The 19,193-nt window shown below is 40.9% G+C and overlaps 1 protein-coding gene and 1 long non-coding RNA gene across 3 annotated transcripts in view; one reads left to right on the top strand and one right to left on the bottom strand.

Moving 5' to 3' along the window:
- The window catches only part of obscna (obscurin, cytoskeletal calmodulin and titin-interacting RhoGEF a), a 50,175-nt gene extending 31,148 nt beyond the window's left edge, over window positions 1-19,027 (bottom strand). The window contains exons 1-30 of one of the 2 annotated variants that reach the window (XM_088077738.1): window positions 18,769-19,027; window positions 17,730-17,818; window positions 17,381-17,647; window positions 15,970-16,131; window positions 15,665-15,769; window positions 15,309-15,575; window positions 14,839-15,108; window positions 13,481-13,747; window positions 13,082-13,345; window positions 12,712-12,978; window positions 11,624-11,893; window positions 11,194-11,460; window positions 10,769-11,035; window positions 9,931-10,203; window positions 9,583-9,846; window positions 9,129-9,395; window positions 8,348-8,614; window positions 7,977-8,246; window positions 6,804-7,070; window positions 6,394-6,669; window positions 5,789-6,055; window positions 5,664-5,690; window positions 4,612-4,878; window positions 3,386-3,652; window positions 3,034-3,300; window positions 2,617-2,883; window positions 1,692-1,958; window positions 1,284-1,550; window positions 516-785; window positions 56-334 (exon numbers count right to left, since the gene is read on the bottom strand). In XM_088077738.1, the coding sequence (XP_087933864.1) occupies window positions 56-334; window positions 516-785; window positions 1,284-1,550; window positions 1,692-1,958; window positions 2,617-2,883; window positions 3,034-3,300; window positions 3,386-3,652; window positions 4,612-4,878; window positions 5,664-5,690; window positions 5,789-6,055; window positions 6,394-6,669; window positions 6,804-7,070; window positions 7,977-8,246; window positions 8,348-8,614; window positions 9,129-9,395; window positions 9,583-9,846; window positions 9,931-10,203; window positions 10,769-11,035; window positions 11,194-11,460; window positions 11,624-11,893; window positions 12,712-12,978; window positions 13,082-13,345; window positions 13,481-13,747; window positions 14,839-15,108; window positions 15,309-15,575; window positions 15,665-15,769; window positions 15,970-16,131; window positions 17,381-17,647; window positions 17,730-17,769 (7,042 nt within the window). In that variant the 5' untranslated portion in view covers window positions 17,770-17,818; window positions 18,769-19,027. Of the gene's footprint in view, window positions 1-55; window positions 353-515; window positions 786-1,283; window positions 1,551-1,691; window positions 1,959-2,616; window positions 2,884-3,033; window positions 3,301-3,385; window positions 3,653-4,611; window positions 4,879-5,663; window positions 5,691-5,788; window positions 6,056-6,393; window positions 6,670-6,803; window positions 7,071-7,976; window positions 8,247-8,347; window positions 8,615-9,128; window positions 9,396-9,582; window positions 9,847-9,930; window positions 10,204-10,768; window positions 11,036-11,193; window positions 11,461-11,623; window positions 11,894-12,711; window positions 12,979-13,081; window positions 13,346-13,480; window positions 13,748-14,838; window positions 15,109-15,308; window positions 15,576-15,664; window positions 15,770-15,969; window positions 16,132-17,380; window positions 17,648-17,729; window positions 17,819-18,768 lie in introns of both variants that reach the window. The other variant, XM_088077739.1, reaches the window with a different exon arrangement.
- On the top strand, window positions 4,654-14,788 carry LOC148189567 (uncharacterized). The gene is made up of 7 exons (XR_015776612.1): window positions 4,654-4,791; window positions 5,924-6,060; window positions 6,851-6,983; window positions 7,998-8,233; window positions 8,363-8,468; window positions 9,250-9,425; window positions 13,520-14,788. It is a non-coding gene; the product is annotated as an uncharacterized LOC148189567 (long non-coding RNA).
- Window positions 19,028-19,193: the final 166 nt, after the last annotated feature.

Below are 19,193 nucleotides of genomic sequence, written 5' to 3'. Positions count from 1 at the left end.
AAAAAATGACATCCTCCGTCTCACCTTGTGAAACGGAGGATGTGCTTGTGCTCACCTTTGGCCTTAGGAACAACTAGCAGACGTGCAGAGGTCCTCTCCTCTCCAATTACAAACGCCACGATGCCCGTCTCCTCAGGCGTCGTCATGGTGAGGACCAGTCGGTGCTCACGACCCTGACACGTCATCTGGTTCATCTCGTTCTTCTGCAGAGGGCTGGAGCCGAGCCACCAGACACCCTCACTCACATCTGCGTGGCTCAGCTCACAGACAAACACTGCATCTTCACCCGCTGTCACCGTTATACCCTGCAGCTCTGTAACGATCCGTACGCGCTCTGTGGAGGAAGAGGAAGCTATATACAGCTGGGTTTTTAGAGATGGAATGGAAAATATTTACAATAACTTTGATGAGAGCTGCCAGTTGGTTTTATTCATGCCGCATTCCTTGTACTGTGAAAGAGTTAGTCAAATATATCAGTGAATTATGGATCAAACTGAACTGTGGTCTCCACCTACCCCTCACAATGAGCTTGGCCGTGGTCTTCTTGCCTCTGCTGATACAGCAGTACTCTCCAGCATCCTCCAGGTGCAGTTTCTTGATCTCTAGGGTGTGTGTTGGGCCTTTCTTCTTTAAAATGTATCGTCCTCCTTCCTCCAACACAATGTTGTCCTTCTTCCAAGTGACAGGGACATTAGCGCTGGAAACCTCGCAAGAAAACAGCACAGGTTTGCCCTCCATCACCGCTTGGCTTTCCAGTTCCTTCTCAAAGAACACCGATGCTGCAGCTGGTTAAAAAAGAAAATTAAAAAAGGAAGACGGTATGTTAAAGAAGGTAAAGTTCACATAAATTTATAAATGTTGATGCAATTATCTCTTTAAAGTTCTCCAGTCAAACGACACCTGTATTTGATATTTTTGTTTCCCTGATGTAGAAAAAAGAATTACCATTTATATGGTTTTTCTTAACCATTGCAAACATTTCAGTCCAATGCAGCCTGTGATGAGCCCACTATGGCAGCAGCTACAGCCCATAAAGTCTGTGGTGTGAAGTCAAGGCCGGTGTACGTGATAGAGTTGGCATCTCAGTGTGCCAAGAGGCTACCAAAATGTTAAAAATTTATTGTAGCACTTACACGAATGCTTCCATTCAAATGATGAGTTTCGAAGTAGAAGCAGGAAAAAAATACATCAAATGAAATACTCCATCAGTATCAAATTAAAGGTACTGGTATTGGTAGTGGTGTGCAAATTTTCAAACAATACCCAGCGCTAATGTCAAATACCTCTGACGTTGACTTCAGCTGTTGTCTTCTGCTCTCCCAGGATGCAGCTGTACTCCCCGACATCCTCAGGTTGGATGTTTTTGATGTGCATCTCAGCTGTCTTCCCCTCCAGCGTCATCTGGTACCTTCCCCCATGACTGAGGCGGTCCTCCCCTTTCCACCACTGCACAGGCACCCCGGCCCTGGACAGCTCACAGCGAAGGGACACGTTGCCTCCTTCAGGTGCCTCCTGGTTCTTCAGACCCAATTTAAAGGTGAGGGGGATTGCTGTGAAAAAGTCAAGTTCAATTTGTGTTGTTTGTTTGATTTTTATGTTTATAATAACTGTTAATGAAGTTTACTTCATTTCTGGAAAGTTTAAAGATGCAAAAACACACAAACATTCCTGCAGTTACTATCTTTCCTTACGTGTAATGGTGATGTTGGCTGTGGTCTTGACATCACCGTAGACACAGCTGTAAAGTCCGCTGTCCTCCAGCTGTGAGTTTTTGATGGTCAGCTCCATGCTGCTGTTTCGATTTTTAATTTGGTACTTGAAATTATTCTTCAGCACCTCTTGTCCTTTCCTCCACTCCACAGCAAGGCCGGGCTTAGACAGCTCACAGTTCATCGTCACGCTGTTCTCTTCCTCCACCTGCTGGTTCCTTAACTTTGTCTTGAACGTGATGGGAGGAGCTGCAAGGAGCAGAACCAGGTTTCACGTAGCAGCAATACTCACATACTCATTTTTGGTTAGGTACTTTTACAGGGTGAACCGTTTTTCAGTTTGTTTTTTTACATTGTTGAAATAAAAAAAAATAAAATATAGAATATGGGATGTTTTACATTTAAGATAAAAGTAAAAATATTAGTTTCCCTGAAAAGGTAATTCTTTCCATTACAACAATTTCATAAATGATGTTAAGCAATTCTCTATAGATGAAGCATTTGGCTGAAGCTATTTCATGTTATTGCTTTTCTAGCAGCTACACTCAGTATTCCAAGTAACTATTTTATTTAAATATTTGTAGATTTTGAAAGTGATAGACCGAAAAAAAAACCTCACCCACTTAAATATAACTGTCTCAAATATAGTCACTAATTTTGTATAAATCTCATGCCAAAAACATTTACTTTTGGACAAGCCCAAGCCCCAGGACTGGCTTCCTTGGAGTTACAATTCGTCCAGTTTACCCCTCATGTTAAATAGTATTACAGCTCATCTTTTATATGTTCATATCATTTTACTTTATCCTATTTAAGTAAGTTTTTTCAATTTTAATCACATCAAATGGGAAAGAATCTGTATGAAAGGCTGAGATATCAGGTTTTTAGCGCAGGCTTTCTACTTTACCTTTGACAGTGAGCTCAGCGGTAGATTGGGTGTCACTGGTCTTGCAGGTGTATTTCCCAGCATCATTCTCCTCCAGGTTGTTGATAATCAGTTTAGTGAGACGTCCCTCCTGTTTCATCTCATATTTGTATCCAGGTTTAAGTACGACTCTGCCTTTCCTCCAGTCCACTGGAGCTCCAGGTTTGGAGAGCTCACAACAGAAAACTGCACTGTCCCCTTCCTTCGCCTCCAAATTCTCCAGCTCTTGTTTAAATGTGACGGGAAGTGCTGAGGAAACAAACAGAAAATTAGGCAAAATCTGAAATGGCAAATAATTCATTCTCATTCTATTTTTTTAGGACACAATAACATTTTTTCGATTTCTTAATAAATCTACCATGTTTGCTCTGTTTTTACCACGGCTGTTGTGAAACATACCTCTTACTTTGATGTCAGCTGAAGTCACAACATTGCCAACTAAACAGCTGTACTCTCCTAAATCTGCAAGAGTTAACTTTCTGATAAGCATCTCGGTGATCCTGCCCTCTTGCTTCATCTGATATTTTTCTCCCTCCTTCAAAAGTTGAGCATCTTTCCTCCACTCCACTGGGACTCCTGCTTTAGAGAGCTCACAGCGCAGCGTCACACTGCCCTCCTCCACAGCCTCCTGGTTCTTCAACTTTTGCTTGAAGGTTACCGGGATCGCTGAGGAGTCAACACGAAATACTGAATAAGACGTGCAAGTTACCAAAGCATGATCATGTTTTCTGTAATGTGTGGTTGCTCTCACCGGTGATGATGATGGTGGCAGTAGTTTTTATGTCATCACAAACACAGCTGTATGTGCCACTGTCCTCAGGCTGGCTTTTCCTGATGAGGAGCTCCACAGTGGAGCCGCTGTGCTTCATCTGGTATTTTTCTCCGTTGGTCAGCACGTTGTCTCCCTTCTTCCACTGCACAGGGGTGTCAGCTTTGGAGAGCTCACAGCTGAGTGTCACTCCGTTGCCCTCCTGCACCTGAATATTTTTCAGTTCTTGAAGGAATTTAATGGGCCGCTCTGATGGGAACAAACCACAGGAGAAATATCAAAAGGATTTTCATATTGAGGATTTGTTTTTCACTTTAATGTTTATTTGTATAGGGACAGTGATGCAGTATAAAACGATTTTTAGCCTAAACTAATCTGCAATGCCCGTCCCTAGATGAGCCTTTAAAATACATAAAACATCACAGCAAATACACAAGAGGCAGTACAAAGCAAAAACTAAACATGTACATTAAGAACAAAAAACTCAGAACACAACAAGAAGATACAGACAAAACAATACATTACACCAACAGTGAAGCACCAGATTATTCATTCCTGACTACATGACTTAAAAAAAGCTTTTCAGTTTCAATGGGTTAATGCAACCATTGTCTATTAAGCGTTCACATTGAACATCAGGTTAATGTCACTTGGTCTCAGTTTAGGTGTTGATTTCTTTGGAATAAACCAGAAGGGACTGTAACATTAGCAGAAATATCTTCACATAGAAATGCAAATGTTATCAAAGAAAAGCGTTACTATACAATCCACACTGTTTTGAAGTGCTGTTGAGTAAAATGACAGTAATGTCACTAAAATAAAAACAATGCCAGTGTGTCTGTTCACTTCTTCTAGAGAACTTTGCATTTTATATTCAATTTTTAATATTTTTGGATGCTATTCCATAATAACTATCACTCTGTATTGATATTTTCTCTTTCAACCAACTACATTTTATGCAATGTATTCATGCATGTTTACTCTTACACAACAAGTTGTGACCCAGAAATCTACTTTAAACCAACGATAACGCCACACTGTACGCCAACTTTGTCAATGCTGCATGTTTTCTTGTGCTTCTTTACTGATAGTTTCAGTTGTATTTAACCTGTTAACATTTTGCCTTTTGATATCCTGTGTATTCAGGAGTGCACTCAAAAGCACTAAAACAAAACAATGCAACTCATTGTGTTGTATGCAGGACTCACCATTCACAGTGACCTTAGCCTGTGTACTCTGTTCTCCACAAATACAGATATAATCTCCAGTGTCCTCCAGACTGAGCTCCACAATCTTCATCTCCACCTGCAGGTCCTTCTTCCTCATCTGGTATTTGTCTCCATTTCTCAGCAGCTCTGATCCTCTCCTCCACTCCACCGCCGGGGCAGGTTTGTTGAGCTCACAGCGCAGAACCACACTGTTGCCCTCCATCACCTCCTGGTTGACTAGTGGCATCTTAAAACTTGGAGGTAAATCTGTCAGAGTAATATATTAAAAACAAGTTTTACATTCAATTGAAAAGAAAAAAGTTTATCCTACGCTTTTATAGAATTGATGATCACATTAGAATAAATTCCTAAAAATGAGGTTTGCAGCTTTAGCAGTTAACAGAAGCTTTAACAAAATTAAAATCTAGTGCCAAGAAAGCATCAAATTAAACTAAGACATAAAAATTACAAAACTAATCTCTTCTGGATCTAAACTGCTTTAGAGGAAACCTGTTAACAATCATATGATCATGCAGAGATCTACTGAATTCAGTGAATTCGATGACATATCCTTGTCGTCAGTATGACAAGGAACTTAATGTTATATGGAAGTTACATTGTAGCAGTGATGTAAGTGAAACAGCAGGTCTGCTTAAAAAGAAAAAAAATGTCATGCTCGTAAAAACATTTTTTACTAAACTAACAATTCAGATCAGTGAAATGCATTATATGATATGATATTACATATTAAACATGTAATATCACCTGCATGAAGATCACTAATACTAGAGTTTTGTTATAGAAATGTGTTGGATGTATCTAATAGCAAATTATTGCCATCCCACATGATGTGACTCTACATTTCATCTACTGTATCTTTTCACCACCCAGCTGAAGAGTAATGTACAGTACAAACTCAGTACTGTGACATGTAGCCATAAGCAGGGCAATATATGAAACAATTATTGCTATATCAAGGTTCAGTAGAGCTACATACTAGAGCTCACACAGTGCTAATAATATGTTTTTTATCGCACTACGTCAGAGCTGACCTCTTTGACGTCTGCGCCGAGGTGATTCTGTTGAATACATCGGGAAAATTCAATAAAAAAATGAAGAAATGTACTTTACAAATAAAGAATCCAACAAATCATGTGAGGGAGTACATTTTTTTTACCTTGGACAATTAGCTCAGCTGTTGATTGTCTGTCTTTGGTCTTGCAGATATATTTGCCAGCATCACTCTCCTCTACGTTGTTGATGACCAGTTTAATGAAGGGTCCCTCCTGCTTCATCTCATATTTGTCTCCAGGCTTCAGGATCGTCCTGCCTTTCCTCCACTCCACCGGAGCTCCAGCTTTGGAGAGCTCACAACAGAAAACACCACTGTCCCCTTCCATCACCACCAGGCGCTTGATCTCTCGTTTGAATGTCACAGGAAGTGCTGTTGTGAGTATATTAAACAATCTTATGTTCATTGATTGCATTGATAAGCACCCAGCCATTTTTGGCTTCCCTCCTTAGACCTTTTTTTGTTCTTGTCTTGCAAAACAAGGAGCAAACAATTCTGTTCTGTGTGCTCGGTCACAGGTGCACAACTTACGAAATATAATGAGACATTTGATTCATCTGCAGCACCCATAATAACAGCTTTTTAGATATTGCCATTGTTACATGGTTATAACCATAAAGTTATCATCTTGAATACACTGCCAAGCTAATGTTATATGACCAACAGGGATAAAATGCGTTCTCACTGGTCTTTTAACACTTTAAACTTACGTTTCACTCTGACTTCAGCTGTGGTTTTCTCATCTCCCGTGATGCAGCTGTACTTCCCGGCATCTTCTGGTTGGACATTTAGAATAGTCAGCTGAGCTGTCTTTCCTTCCAGTTTGACCTGAATCTTTCCTCGGTATGCAAACTCAGACAGCACCTGAGCGTCTTTCTGCCACTGCACCGGGACGCCCTTCTTTGACAGCTCACAGTGTAAAGTCACACTGTTTCCCTCTTCAGCCTCCTGACTCTTCAGGCTCACTTTAAATGTGGTGGGAACAGCTGTTGGACCAAACACAGATACTGTTAAACACACAGGCATAATCATTAAAGGAGCACTTTGCAGGTGGCTCAGTAAATTTCTAAAAAAGGGAGAAAAGATGCTTCACCACAATTACTGCACACATTGAACCTACCAATAACTTTAACAGTGGCCTTTGTTTTCTGCTCTCTGCACACACAGGTGTAGACCCCGCTGTCCTCTGGTTCAGCATCTCTGATGATCAGCTCCAGTGCCGAGCCTCTCTGCTTAATCTGGTACTTCTCTCCGTTCTCCAGCAGATCTCCGCCAAGCCTCCACTCCACGGGGACACCAGGTTTAGAGATCTCACAGTACAGCATGATGTTGTGTCCTTCCTCCATTTGGATGTTTTTCAGCTTTTGCTTGAATGTGATTGGAAGAGCTGATAGGCAAATATAGAGTAATGTCATAAGAAAGAAATGAGAAATCACAAGAATGTAAATAATTTTAAGCAGAAAGGAATATTTTTTTGTTTATTATTGTGTAGTTTGCTCCTGCAGGATTATCGCTTTGAAACCGCGAGAATGATTTAAATAAAGTTTAGCATCTTGCTAAATGATAGAGAGGTACAGAAGCAACGATCATATTTTCAGTTCTTAAACGCTGTGTACTGGCTGCATGATTCTGAAAATGAAATGAGCAAGAAATGACCTGAAAGTGCGACAAAATAAAAATAAAAAGAATCTGTGACATCATTTTAGAGTTTAAAGTAATAATTACAATAATGATTATAAATATAGTTTTCTGGACTTTTTTCCTGCATTTTTTTTTTAGTTTTCTTATAAATCTGTCTGTTTCTCTCTCTCTCTCTTCATTATTTTTTGAGCAAATTTTCAGGTAATTATTTTGCCAAGTTGATTATTGCCTTTTTCCCATGTTTAAAAAAAAAAAAAATCAAACCAATTTGCTCAGGGTTCAAAGAATTGAATGCTTGCGAAAGGTGTCTGAACGCAACACTAGGAAACACATGTAAATTCAAGCTCCAAAGGGTAAACAGCTTTATTTTTGAATTTTTTTCATAATTCCCTTTTTTTTGTTTATTGTGACAAAAGTAGCTTCTGTGCACAGTTTGGCCAGGCTCATCACATACTGGATAGAAAAGTTATCTAATTCAATTCAGTTTTGCTCTTTTAATTCTGGTGTGCTATGTTTAATGTGACATATGTTTTGTGAGTGAACTACTTTTAATTCATTACTTCATCACTGTTGTGATTTGATTATATCTTTTAAATAAAAGGAATTCCTTTCCATTTAAATATCAATAACAAACAAACAAACAGACACTTACCATTAACAGTCAGAGTTGCAGTGGTCTCTATGTTTCCACAGATGCATGTGTAGATGTCGCTGTCCTCTGGTGTCACATCGAGAATCCTCAGTTCAATCAGCCCGTCTCTCTGCCGCATGTGATATTTCTCTCCACTCCTGATGAGTTCAGTCCCGCTCTTCCTCCACTCCACTGCGTGACCAGGCTTCGACAGCTCACAGCGTAGAGCCGCAGTGCTGCCCTCCTCGATCATCACATTTCTCAGCTTCTGCTTGAAGGTGACTGGAAGAGCTGAGGAGTCATAATTATTGATGATGAATTTAAAAAATCATTAACATTTTTGGTCAAAACAGATGATTTAATACCATGGCCCGTTTGGAAATTTGTCCTACCATTGATTCTGACAGTGGCAGACGTCATCTGATCAGCACACACACAGCTGTAGAGCCCACTGTCCTCAGGAACAGGCTTCCAGATCAGAAGCTCCACGGTCGTCTCTCTCTTCCTTATCTGGTATTTCACTCCATTTCTCAACAGCTCGTGTTCCTTCCTCCATTGCACTGGAATACCAGGTTTAGACAGCTCACAGCGCAATAACACATTGCTTCCCTCCTCTGCTTGCATGTTCTTTAACTGCTGTATGAATGTAATAGGGATAGCTGAAAAACACGAGGTGACATCTTTAGTAAAAAGCAGTTAGGAGCAAATCGAAAATAACGAAGCTGTGCGCAGATGAGGTAAAAAGATTTGATGCATGGGCATGAAGTACATAAATTATATGCCAGCCAGTCAGCAACTTGTCATAAACACATTTTAAACAGCACAGCACTCAATAAAATATTTTCACCCTCCATGTTTAGTATTTGTATTTGTAGTAGTTTTTGTATTTTATTCTGGAAGGTAAAAACTTTTTTTGGTGCTGGCTGTAGTGTAAACATTCTTGTGCGCTGGCTCCAACTGGTATCTCTCAGGCCACATTATATATACGATGAACTGATTTAACATGCATGCATCAATATTATTTCAGAGCTCAGAAGCAAATCTTAAAGAATCAGTCACAGAAACTGTTGAATTGCGTCTCAAATACACCTGTGTTTGTTTTAATGAAACTGTGTATATTTTTGGTAAGATTAGGTAAAATGCACATGAGGGAAGGAAAAGTTAATGACATACCATGCACTTTGAGGCTGGCTGAGGTGCGGTGATCTCTGCACTGACAGGTATATTCTCCAGAGTCCTCGGGCTTCAGGGCTTTGATGGTCAGTGTATTGATTGTCCTTCTCTGTTTCATCAGGTACTTGTCTCCAGACCTGATACTCTCAAAACCTCTCCTCCAGTGGGACTGGACTCCAGGCAGAGAGTATTCACAGGTCAGGGTGATGGTCTCCCCCTCTTTGGCCTCCACAGACTGTAGAGCCTGGATGAACTCTGCTGGGATGGCTAAAAAAAGACAACAAAGGAAAACAGACGGTAACAATTTGCTCATAAATCAGCACAAAAGTTAATGTGATTACCAATTATACCTGTATGATCCCATGTAATCATTCAAATCCCTCTGCCATTTAGTGGTAGGCAATAGTAAATAGCATTCCTGTAATAACAGGGTAATATAAAATGCTGTTTATACCTTTGACAGTTACAACAGCCCTTGTCGTAACAGATCCAGCACTGCACTCGTACACTCCGGCATCATTGTTACAGACCTCCCGAATCGTCAGCCGGGCCTCACAGCCGTTACGACTGGCAAAATACCTTGAAGAGTTCCACATCAGGCAGCCATCTTTGTACCACAGGATGTGACATGGCTTGGAGGCCACACAAGACAAAATTAAACCACCTCCTTCAATAGCTTCACAATCCTCCAGTGCTTTGATGATAGTGGGACGCCTCTCTGGTGACATAAGGAAATGAGGCCAAGTCAAGAAATGTGATGTAAAGAAACACAATAAAACTCTCTGGCGGATTAAAGCCTCACCTCTAACCAAAAGTGAGGCATACGATCTTTTGTCCCCCGCTGCAAACGAGATGGTGCCGGTGTCTTTGCGGGCCAGTTGTCTAAACGTGAGAGTGTGGTAGCCCCCAGGCACCATCTGGATCTCATTGAGCTCATTGGTGTACAGCAGAGTCTCATCCAGATACCACTTGACCCCGACGTAGTCACTTGGGCAAATTCGACACCTGAATGTGACAGTGTCGTCCTCCAGACACTCGACGTCCTCTAATTCATCCAGGATCAACACTTTCTGACCTGAGAGAAACATGGAAAAGTCAGAAATCCCATAAACATTAGAAAAAGTATTTTATTTTAGCGTTTTTAACGAAAAGTAAGGATCAACTATTTCACTGATGATGCAATGCAATATCTGTTTAATAATATATTTTTAATAATATAATTTCTCAATTGAATAACAGTGAGGAGCCTATTATTTGTGTATTATTTGGATATTCTCTATGCACCACAAAAAACTGAACCAGTAAAAAAGTGTGAAAAATAAAATTTTAGCAGCAGTTTCACAAATTATAGTTACAATAACTTACACTATATACTGCACTGGCTGTTTGATTCCATATGTCAGCTACTGCATGTACATTCCTTTATGTTATTGTTCAGTATTTACTTTGGTAATCGATATCAGTCAGTCAAAGGGAATGCAATATCCCAAAAGTCCTCCTACAACTAACAATTAATCCAAAGATCCTCCCTAATGGGGCCCACATTCAGTACCTTTAGCCGAACTACCATTTGGCCCCATTTGAATTAAATAAACACCCCAGAGCGACAGAGATGCATTACATAATGTTTATGTTCTCACCCTGCACAGTCAGCTGTGCCCTGCTCTGCATGGTACCGACATCACATGTGTAAACATCTGTGTCAGATTTGTCCAGACAGGTGATTGTCAGGGACAGCACCACACCCTTCTGCCTGATGACGTACTTCCTACCGGACCTCAGCTCCACCATGCCCTTCAGCCAGGTCACGCGCTTGGCTGGCCGCCTGGTCTCACACTCCAGAGTCACTTTACCCTTTTCCTCTCCTCGTGTGTCTCTTAATTCCTTTGCAAATGTGTGCTGGAGCTCTGAAAAGAATAATGAAGTCTAGGAAATTGAGTCAAGCTTCACATTTAGTACTCCAGTCGCAGATCCACATAGGACTTAACACTTGAGAGCAGCATTGCGCAATTCTACAGTAAAAAATAGTCATCATCTAACATTCATTTAGAAAGCCCTCAGCTACCTCTGATATCCAGCTTGGCACGCGAGGCGACGCCATCAGCCTCACAGCAGTACTCTCCAGAGTCTCTGATGGTGGTATTCTTGATCACCAGTCGCGCCAGGTTCTTCTCCACACTCATTTCATACTTGGGGCTCTGCCTGATTAAGTGGCCATTTTTCAGCCAGCGGATCGTGACTTCTGTTTTGGTGATCTCACAGCTCAGCTCTGCGTCCTCGCCTGGCACCGCCTTGACATTCAGCAGCTCCCTGAAGATGTGCACTGGCCTCTCTAAAATAGGGGAAACGTATTCACACACATTCATGTTTATCTTCAGAAATGCATCTACCAAATAGCATATTTCAAAATAAAACACAAAGACTGGTATCCGCTACATACACAAAAACAGATACAATGGTAAGGATCAATTTATCTTATGCAACCAGGTATTCACCTTTAACAAAGAGCATGGTCCGACAACTGAGGTCTTTAATTGTGAAGACCACGTCGCCAGCATCGGTCAGTATAGCATCTCTGATGGTCATCTTATAGTTGCGGCCATTGTTGATAACCTGGATACGGCTATTTGTGACAACCAGCTGGCCATTGATGGTCCAGGAAGGCTCATCATCGAGATCATGAGAAAGGAGACAATCAAAAGTGCAGCTTTCACCTTCCAGAACAGATGTTGTCTTTATACGATGAACAATAGTGATGTGTAAGTCTGTGGACAAAAATAACAAAGCAGACTGATTACACGAATATATTCTTACAGAGACAGAGACAGATTTATCATAACACAACAGTCATATCACATCTCTGTAGGCAGGTTTCCATTAATCCTCAAATTGTGCAAATTAAAATTGCAAATATAAGATGCGTCTAACAAAAACATGTCAATTTCGTTTTTTATGCTCACATGAGGTGGTATTTCAGGTGATTAAAAAGAGCCATATTTTTTCAAAACTGCAATGAAATAACTTTTATGGCCATGTGCTTGTTGGTAGGAACTGGCTCCCTTGGGCATGATGCAGCAGGTGCTACAAGAGGAGTTATTGCACTTTTAAAGTTGAGCGGATCATCCAGGAGTTTTGAATTCACAATTCTTCTGTGAAATCATGGACTATCACCTTCTAGAAATCCCTCTTGCGTGGCCTCTCCCACATATAAGGGGCTTGCCTTTCCATTACCGCTCGCATGTCACGCCTATGTCGCTATGGATTGGAAATGATGACAACTAGTGCAGTGGCTGCAAAAGAAATAAACCTGCTGATGTTTTAAACATCCATCTTCATGCTTCTCGTGTGAGAGGAGAAGTACATAACATAAGAAAAGTCGCATAACACTCAATGGAAATGCAGTTATCTCGCAACTGTGTTTCACCAACATTTCCAAAATATTGCTTAATTTTTGTGCAAATCTGTAATGGAAACTGGCTTTGTGATGTCCAACTGTTTCTGTGTCCGTTTTAAGAAAAATGTTACTTGAAGTTCACAAATGAGCTTGCCCAAAACAACCAGCAACCTTTGTACTACTTCTCACCATGTACAGTAACTTTAGCCTTGGTCTGGCTGGTGCCCAGGTCACAGGTGTACTGTCCAGCATCATCCTTGCACAGGGAATGGATGATCAGTGCCATGGACTTCCCAAACTGGAGTAACTCATGTTTATCATTGGCTGTTAGGACCATGCCATCCTTCCTCCAAACAGGAGTCAATGTCTCTTTGGAAATTTCACAATGCAGGCAGACTTCTCCTTGCTCTTCTCCCACTGCATCCTCCAGAGACCTCAGGAACACTGCTGGTCGCTCTGGAGCCAAGATCGTCATTCGTAAGTGTGCATGTTTTTCATAAATGAACACAGAAATTTGAGTACCAGAAAAAGTCCTAATTATATACTTCAGTTTGCTGACCTTTGACCTTTAAGGTGGTTGTCTCAGAGAGAAGGCCGGCTTTGAAGGTGACCCTGCTCTCCTGTGGCCGTGATTTCTTGATTGTGAGACTGTGCATAGTGCCCATGTGCTGGATCCTGTTGATGGCATTGCAGTAGATGCGAACATTGTTGAGGAGCCACTCCACATTGGCAACCACGTAGTTGAGCTCACATGAGAATGTGGCAATGCCGTCCTCCTCGATTTCCACTGGCTCGAGGTGTTTTACCAACTTCAGCGTTTTCACTGCAATAAAAGTAGGAAATAACTGAACTAACGCACAGAGGTAGTGTGATAAAAATATGAAAATAATGAATATCCAATACAGAAAGCTCGATTACTTTACCTCACACCTCAGTTTTCCCTCTTTGTTCAACCTACCTTCTACCTTAACATGTGCTGTGCTCTGTGCGCCCCCAGCCACGCAGCGGTACTGTCCTGCGTCCATCGCTGTCAGGCCATGAATGATCAGCTGTGCTCGTTTGCCTTCCCTCTTCATGCTGTACTTGTTGGAGGTCCTCAGAGCCGTACGACCTTTAAACCACCGCACCGCCCTGGGAGAGGGGGCGAACGTACAGCTCAGAGTGGCAGAGCTGTTCTCCTTTGCCTCTGCATCTTCCAAGTGGTGGGCAACCTGAAGAGGCCGCTCTAGAGGGGAGAGATGTAATCCTTACTGAGACACGCCTACAAAATCATAAATCTTTACCCACTTCATTCTGAAGGATTATGTAGGGAGTATGGGATTTACATAAGATATAAAGCAAGACAAAACTTCAATGCAGGCCTTTACAGTTCAGAGCCTGCTTTGAGAGAAGCTGCTTTTGACATAATATTCAATTTGACTGAAAAATTAGGTTTTAGAATCACTATTGCTATACAAAAGAATGACATTTCACTGAGATATTTTTTTCAGTTCTGTTCTCACTTCTGGTGCCATAAGATTTCTGTTTCCATGCTTGGTGACGCTCCTTGTAGAAATGCAAAAATAAAAGCCTGTAATTCATAGCAATACGAATAAAAACAAACATGCATGAGTGCATTGCAAATAACTCTCAAATGTCTAATAACTGAAACCAGGATGGTTATGTTTATTAATGCATTTTTCAACAACTACAACTCCCTTAAGTGAAGGCTTCTTATAAACCATAGACCGTATAAAAATAATGGACGCAGCTACTGTGATGTCACCAATTGGTTTCCCGTTTTAAGGTCTCCACTTTGGCATTTCACCCTTAGACATCATGAATTATTAAAGCTAGAAGTGACCATAATTAGAAGAGAAGGTGAAGCTGCAGAGGAGTGAGGAGACATGACACATAGACTGTGACGCTTCACAGGGAGCTTGTCACTCAGAGTGGCCACTCCGTTATTTGTGCATAATACAAAAATAAATAAATAAATAAATAAAATAATCACCCCCTTACAGTTCTCATGGAAGGGCAAAAGTAGCAATACAGACCAAAACGTTTTTTTTTTTTTTCAGGCTGTAAACATGCTTATTTCTGCTGTTAAATTGAGCATTTTAACATGAGGGTCTGTGGGGATTGACTCATTTTTGGAGCCAGCCTCAAGTGGCCAACAGAAGAGCTGCAGTTTTTTGGCACTTTTGCGTTGGCTTCATTTTTCATATTTCATCTCTCTTTCAGATTAAGATTAGGAAATATTCTATAACAATTTATTAATATTGCTTTCTACACAGTTTTGCTTCTACACTTAGAAGACAACGTTAGTCAACTCACCTTTGACGGTGAGCTGAGCGGTGGAACGACTCTTGCCAGCTACAAAAAGCACAGGCCCAGACATGGAGCTGTCTGTGGAGGTGAGACAGAGACTGTGGAGGGTGCCCTGCCTGTCGATGTTCACTGCTGCGCATGGCTCCAACACCTCACTGTTCAGGGTCCACCGGGGGGGCCTCCCTGATTTCAGGCTGGTCTCCACTTGGAACAGTGCTGGCTCTGGCTCCATCACCTCCACTGAGCTCATCCCCCGTACTATAGTGATAGCCTGCTCTGCATGTACACCCATAATACACTTACAATCAGATAAACATACAATACTCTGGATTGTACAGTGTGCACATTACAAAAGTGTGCACATGGCCATTACTCATAAAACAGTCTTTTTTGTGGGTTCATGAGTGCAAAACATACTGTAGGCCATGAAGTTAATGTTGTGACTGATGTGATTAGTGTGACTGCGTGCATCTCACCCTCCACAAGAAGCTGACATGAGGTTTTGTCATCCCCTGCATCACAGGTGTAGGTGTCCTCATCTGAAGAACAAACATCATCGATGGTCAGCTGCCTGTAGACGTCTTGGCTGATCAGCTGGTACTTCTTACTGGGCAGGAGCTCCTTCCTGTTTTTGTACCATCTGACCTGAGCATTAGGCCGTGATACTTGGCACTCCAGCAGACCACGGTGACGATACATAGCTATCTTAACCCTCAGAGGACGCAGAATTTGGACTGGGAGCTCTAGAGAGGAGGGAAACAGGCTGTAAACAACCAAATCATTTTCCAATATATTTATGTTAAATCGTGGCAGAAACAGTTTGAGGGCCGACCTTTCACTTCGAGAGTTGCATAAGATGAGACACGCTCCGCTGTGAATCTGATCTCTCCAGCATGCTCTGACCTGACTGACTTGAAACACAGGGTGTGAGTTTTACCTGCAATAAGATAAAAGCAAACATTTTTCATTTTTATGTTATGTATTTAACCAGGTTTATATTTTTACACACAACTTGAATCCAGTAACAATCACTATGACCACTGAAACACAGCCTCTTAGCATTGTTGCATGTATCATAATGGACTTTATACTCCTTTAGCTGTAATTCCTGGAAAACCCATGCAGGTTGTGTCTCACCCTGGTGTCTGATCTTGATGTTGTCCCCAGGTCGAATTCGGCAGTCATCTCTGTACCACCGACCCTCCAAATCCACCTGATTGACCTCACAGAGGAAGTTCACAGGTTGACGCTCCATCGTGTCAACATCTTCCAGCTCCGTCACTATGTGGATGTCCCTAGCTGGCAGAAGATAACCAAACCATCACTGTAAACTCAGTTAAACCAAACGTAATTTTGTATACCTGTTTGTCAGATTGCTCTTTAGTAGCCTTGTAATGACTGTTTGACAAATTTTTGGCAAGTGATTGAGTGTTGTTTTATCATTCATTGGGGTGATGAAGCCCTGATGTGGTTGTTTAAAACTATTAAAAGCCAAAGTGTTAAAAATGAGCCAGCCATGTTGTTCACTCTGTAAGACTGCAGGTTCTGCAGTGCTTTAAGCAAACGCTAACACCAGCATGCTAACATCCTCACACAGTGCCAATACATCGATGTTGACAACATGTAATGTTTACCACGTTTTGCATGTTACAATACTAACATTTGCAAGTTAGCACTAGACGAAGTACAGTGAAAGCTATCAGGGACGGTATGAATTTTGCAGGTTGATAAAAGGATGTATTGGACAAACTGAAACCTTTGACCTGATGTTGGTGCAATGAGAAAGGTCAATCAGAATACAATTGATCCTCTTGATGTGATAAATGTCTTAAATTTCAAAGCAATTCATCCAACAGTTGTTAGTATAGTTCTGATAATTACTAATTTTACTATTTCATGGAACATAATTTATTCTAATATTGCTTTTGTTGCTTTTAGTGTAAATACAATGCAGTTTAACACAGTGCACTTTATATTGTATCCACAATTGTATTGTGTGGGACATTGTGGTGATCAAGGGAGACCACATCATTTTGCTCTTTTTATTTTTAAATTGAGAAGATGCAACAATAAGGTGAATCAAAATCTGAAATGTGAGACATCTCGGTACAAACCAAAGTGCTGGAGGTGTTAAAAGAATAGTCAGGAGATTATAAAAGTAACAAGGAGTCATCTTTGAGAGACCCTCAATATCTGTTAAAGATTTAATGACAATCTATTGTTTAGATATTTCAGTGAAGCTGTGACTGACATGTGGATATAACCATCCCTAGAGTCTTGACACTGCCATGACAAAAACACATTCAAGCATTTTCCTGTTGATTCTGTCTTTATCTTACATTTAATGTCTTAATATTACTTATTTACTCATTTACACTGTAATTGTATACAAGTAAGACAAGAGTGTAGTCATATTTAATTACCTTATCCCATTATCTGAATTTTTAGGTCTTGCTTGTCTTGGCTTTGACCTGACTATTGTCTTGGTCACGTGGACACAATTAACACTGTGGCTATGATGGTAGCACAGTCTGTTTAACCACCTTACCTGTGACTCGCAGTCTGCCTGACGTCTGAATGCCATTGGCCTGAAAAGCGAACAATCCCGCGTCTCCCAAAGCCACCCTGTTCAGTATGAGGGAGTGTTTCTTCCCATGCGTGCTGATGCGACAGTTGGGTTTTGACTTGAGCTGCACCCCATCTCTGGTCCACACACCCTCGATATAGGCCAGATTCAGAGTCACGTCAAAGGAGCAGCTCTCACACTCTGACACCTCCACATCCTCCAAACCCTTTACAACCTGCAGACGGTTCTCTGGCACACGAACACGCAACATTAGAGATTCAAAAGCTCATTCATGCTGAAATGTACAACTTTGTGAGAAAGAAAAACTTACTTGCAGCAGCTACAATTCCTCCTGGTATGTTGTCTCCCATGACTCTAGCTCTTCTTTCAGCGTGATTGTGGAATCTTGTTTGCTTTTTACTACAGTTATCACAGAAGGGCTAAAACTATTATATAATAAAAATGTATATATCCGGTAACAGTCTGGCTCAGAAGATAACTAATAATCGGTTTTATTGCTAAAAAGGATATTGGATCATAAACGCTCCAGCTTCCATCGACTCAATCACATTTACTGACAATTTTTGTTTGTTTGTTACTACATGTCAAATTTAAAACCAAATATTCCTCTCAGGCTAATAGTGATGTAAACTATCACATCCAAAATAGCATCATTTGCCTTTAAAATGAGCACACATGGTATCACTCTGATATGCTTGATCCCTGTGATGGCATGTCAGTCCTCCTCAGTAATAACAAGCAAAGTAATCTCTGTCACCTCACTCGGCTGAGCTCAGCACCACCAATATAGACTCAGCTGTGATGCCACCTCCATCATGCTTCATGCACTTAACTAAGGAGAAGGTGCTTTAAAAAACAAACCAGGGGCCAAATGAGAACTGCCAATCACTAAACTGATTGATGTGATGTGAGACCATGACACACTTTTCAGATTTTGGCTCCTCCTACTATCATTATGGGCTTTTCTAAGAGGAGGGTCATTATTTCTTGTTAGTTAAATTTCCATTTCATGATGCGTCACACAATAATACTCAATCTGCCAACAACTATGTAGACTACCTCTAAAGGCCTGATCAGAAACATTTTCCACTGAGATCTGCTCCAAGATGGCAATAAAGATGAGTAAATACCATGAAGTAAAAAATAAATATGTTTAAAATGCACTGAGCAAACTTAAAACAGCTGAGAGTAAAAGACCTTTCATGAAACCTATCACAATACAACTGCAATATATGATCTAATTTTCCATCGACACAACATTCAAAAGTAATTTTCTTTGGTTCTGTCAAAGTAAATAATAAATAATGTCTTGAAAACTACTAAAATAACATAAAAACATATCAGATCACCTGCAGCGATGCAGCCATCTTCAATTTAGGTGATTTAAGAAAGAATAAATCCTTGCATGGCCTCTTTCACAAATGACGAAAACAAAACCGCTGAAAAAAAGAGCTGGATAAAAACATCCACCATGGCAACAGATCTGTCCGAGTCTTGTCTTGTTTCACACAAAGCCTTTAAGATTAACAACAAACATTTAGCCAAAGGAAAGCATGCCCAGGTTTGCAAGCTGCGTCCCTGTCCCCAAAGCAGACGGCCTGTAGTGCTTTCTCTTTTTTTCTTGCTTTGATGGAGCGTAGTGCTGAACAGCTGACATATCTCTCCCCACATACTAACCTCCAAAATAGCCTTCTGTCAGTATGAGGGCAGAGATAGCTTTGGCTTTTAATGGTGTGAAGCAACTCGCGTCGAGCATCAATGGAACCATCAAAAA

Source organism: Plectropomus leopardus, chromosome 5 (genome assembly GCF_026936395.1).
Source record: "Plectropomus leopardus strain MGB_pleo_1.0 chromosome 5, ASM2693639v1, whole genome shotgun sequence".
Taxonomy (NCBI): domain Eukaryota; kingdom Metazoa; phylum Chordata; class Actinopteri; order Perciformes; family Serranidae; genus Plectropomus; species Plectropomus leopardus.
This window is presented reverse-complemented; position numbering and strand designations above follow the sequence as displayed.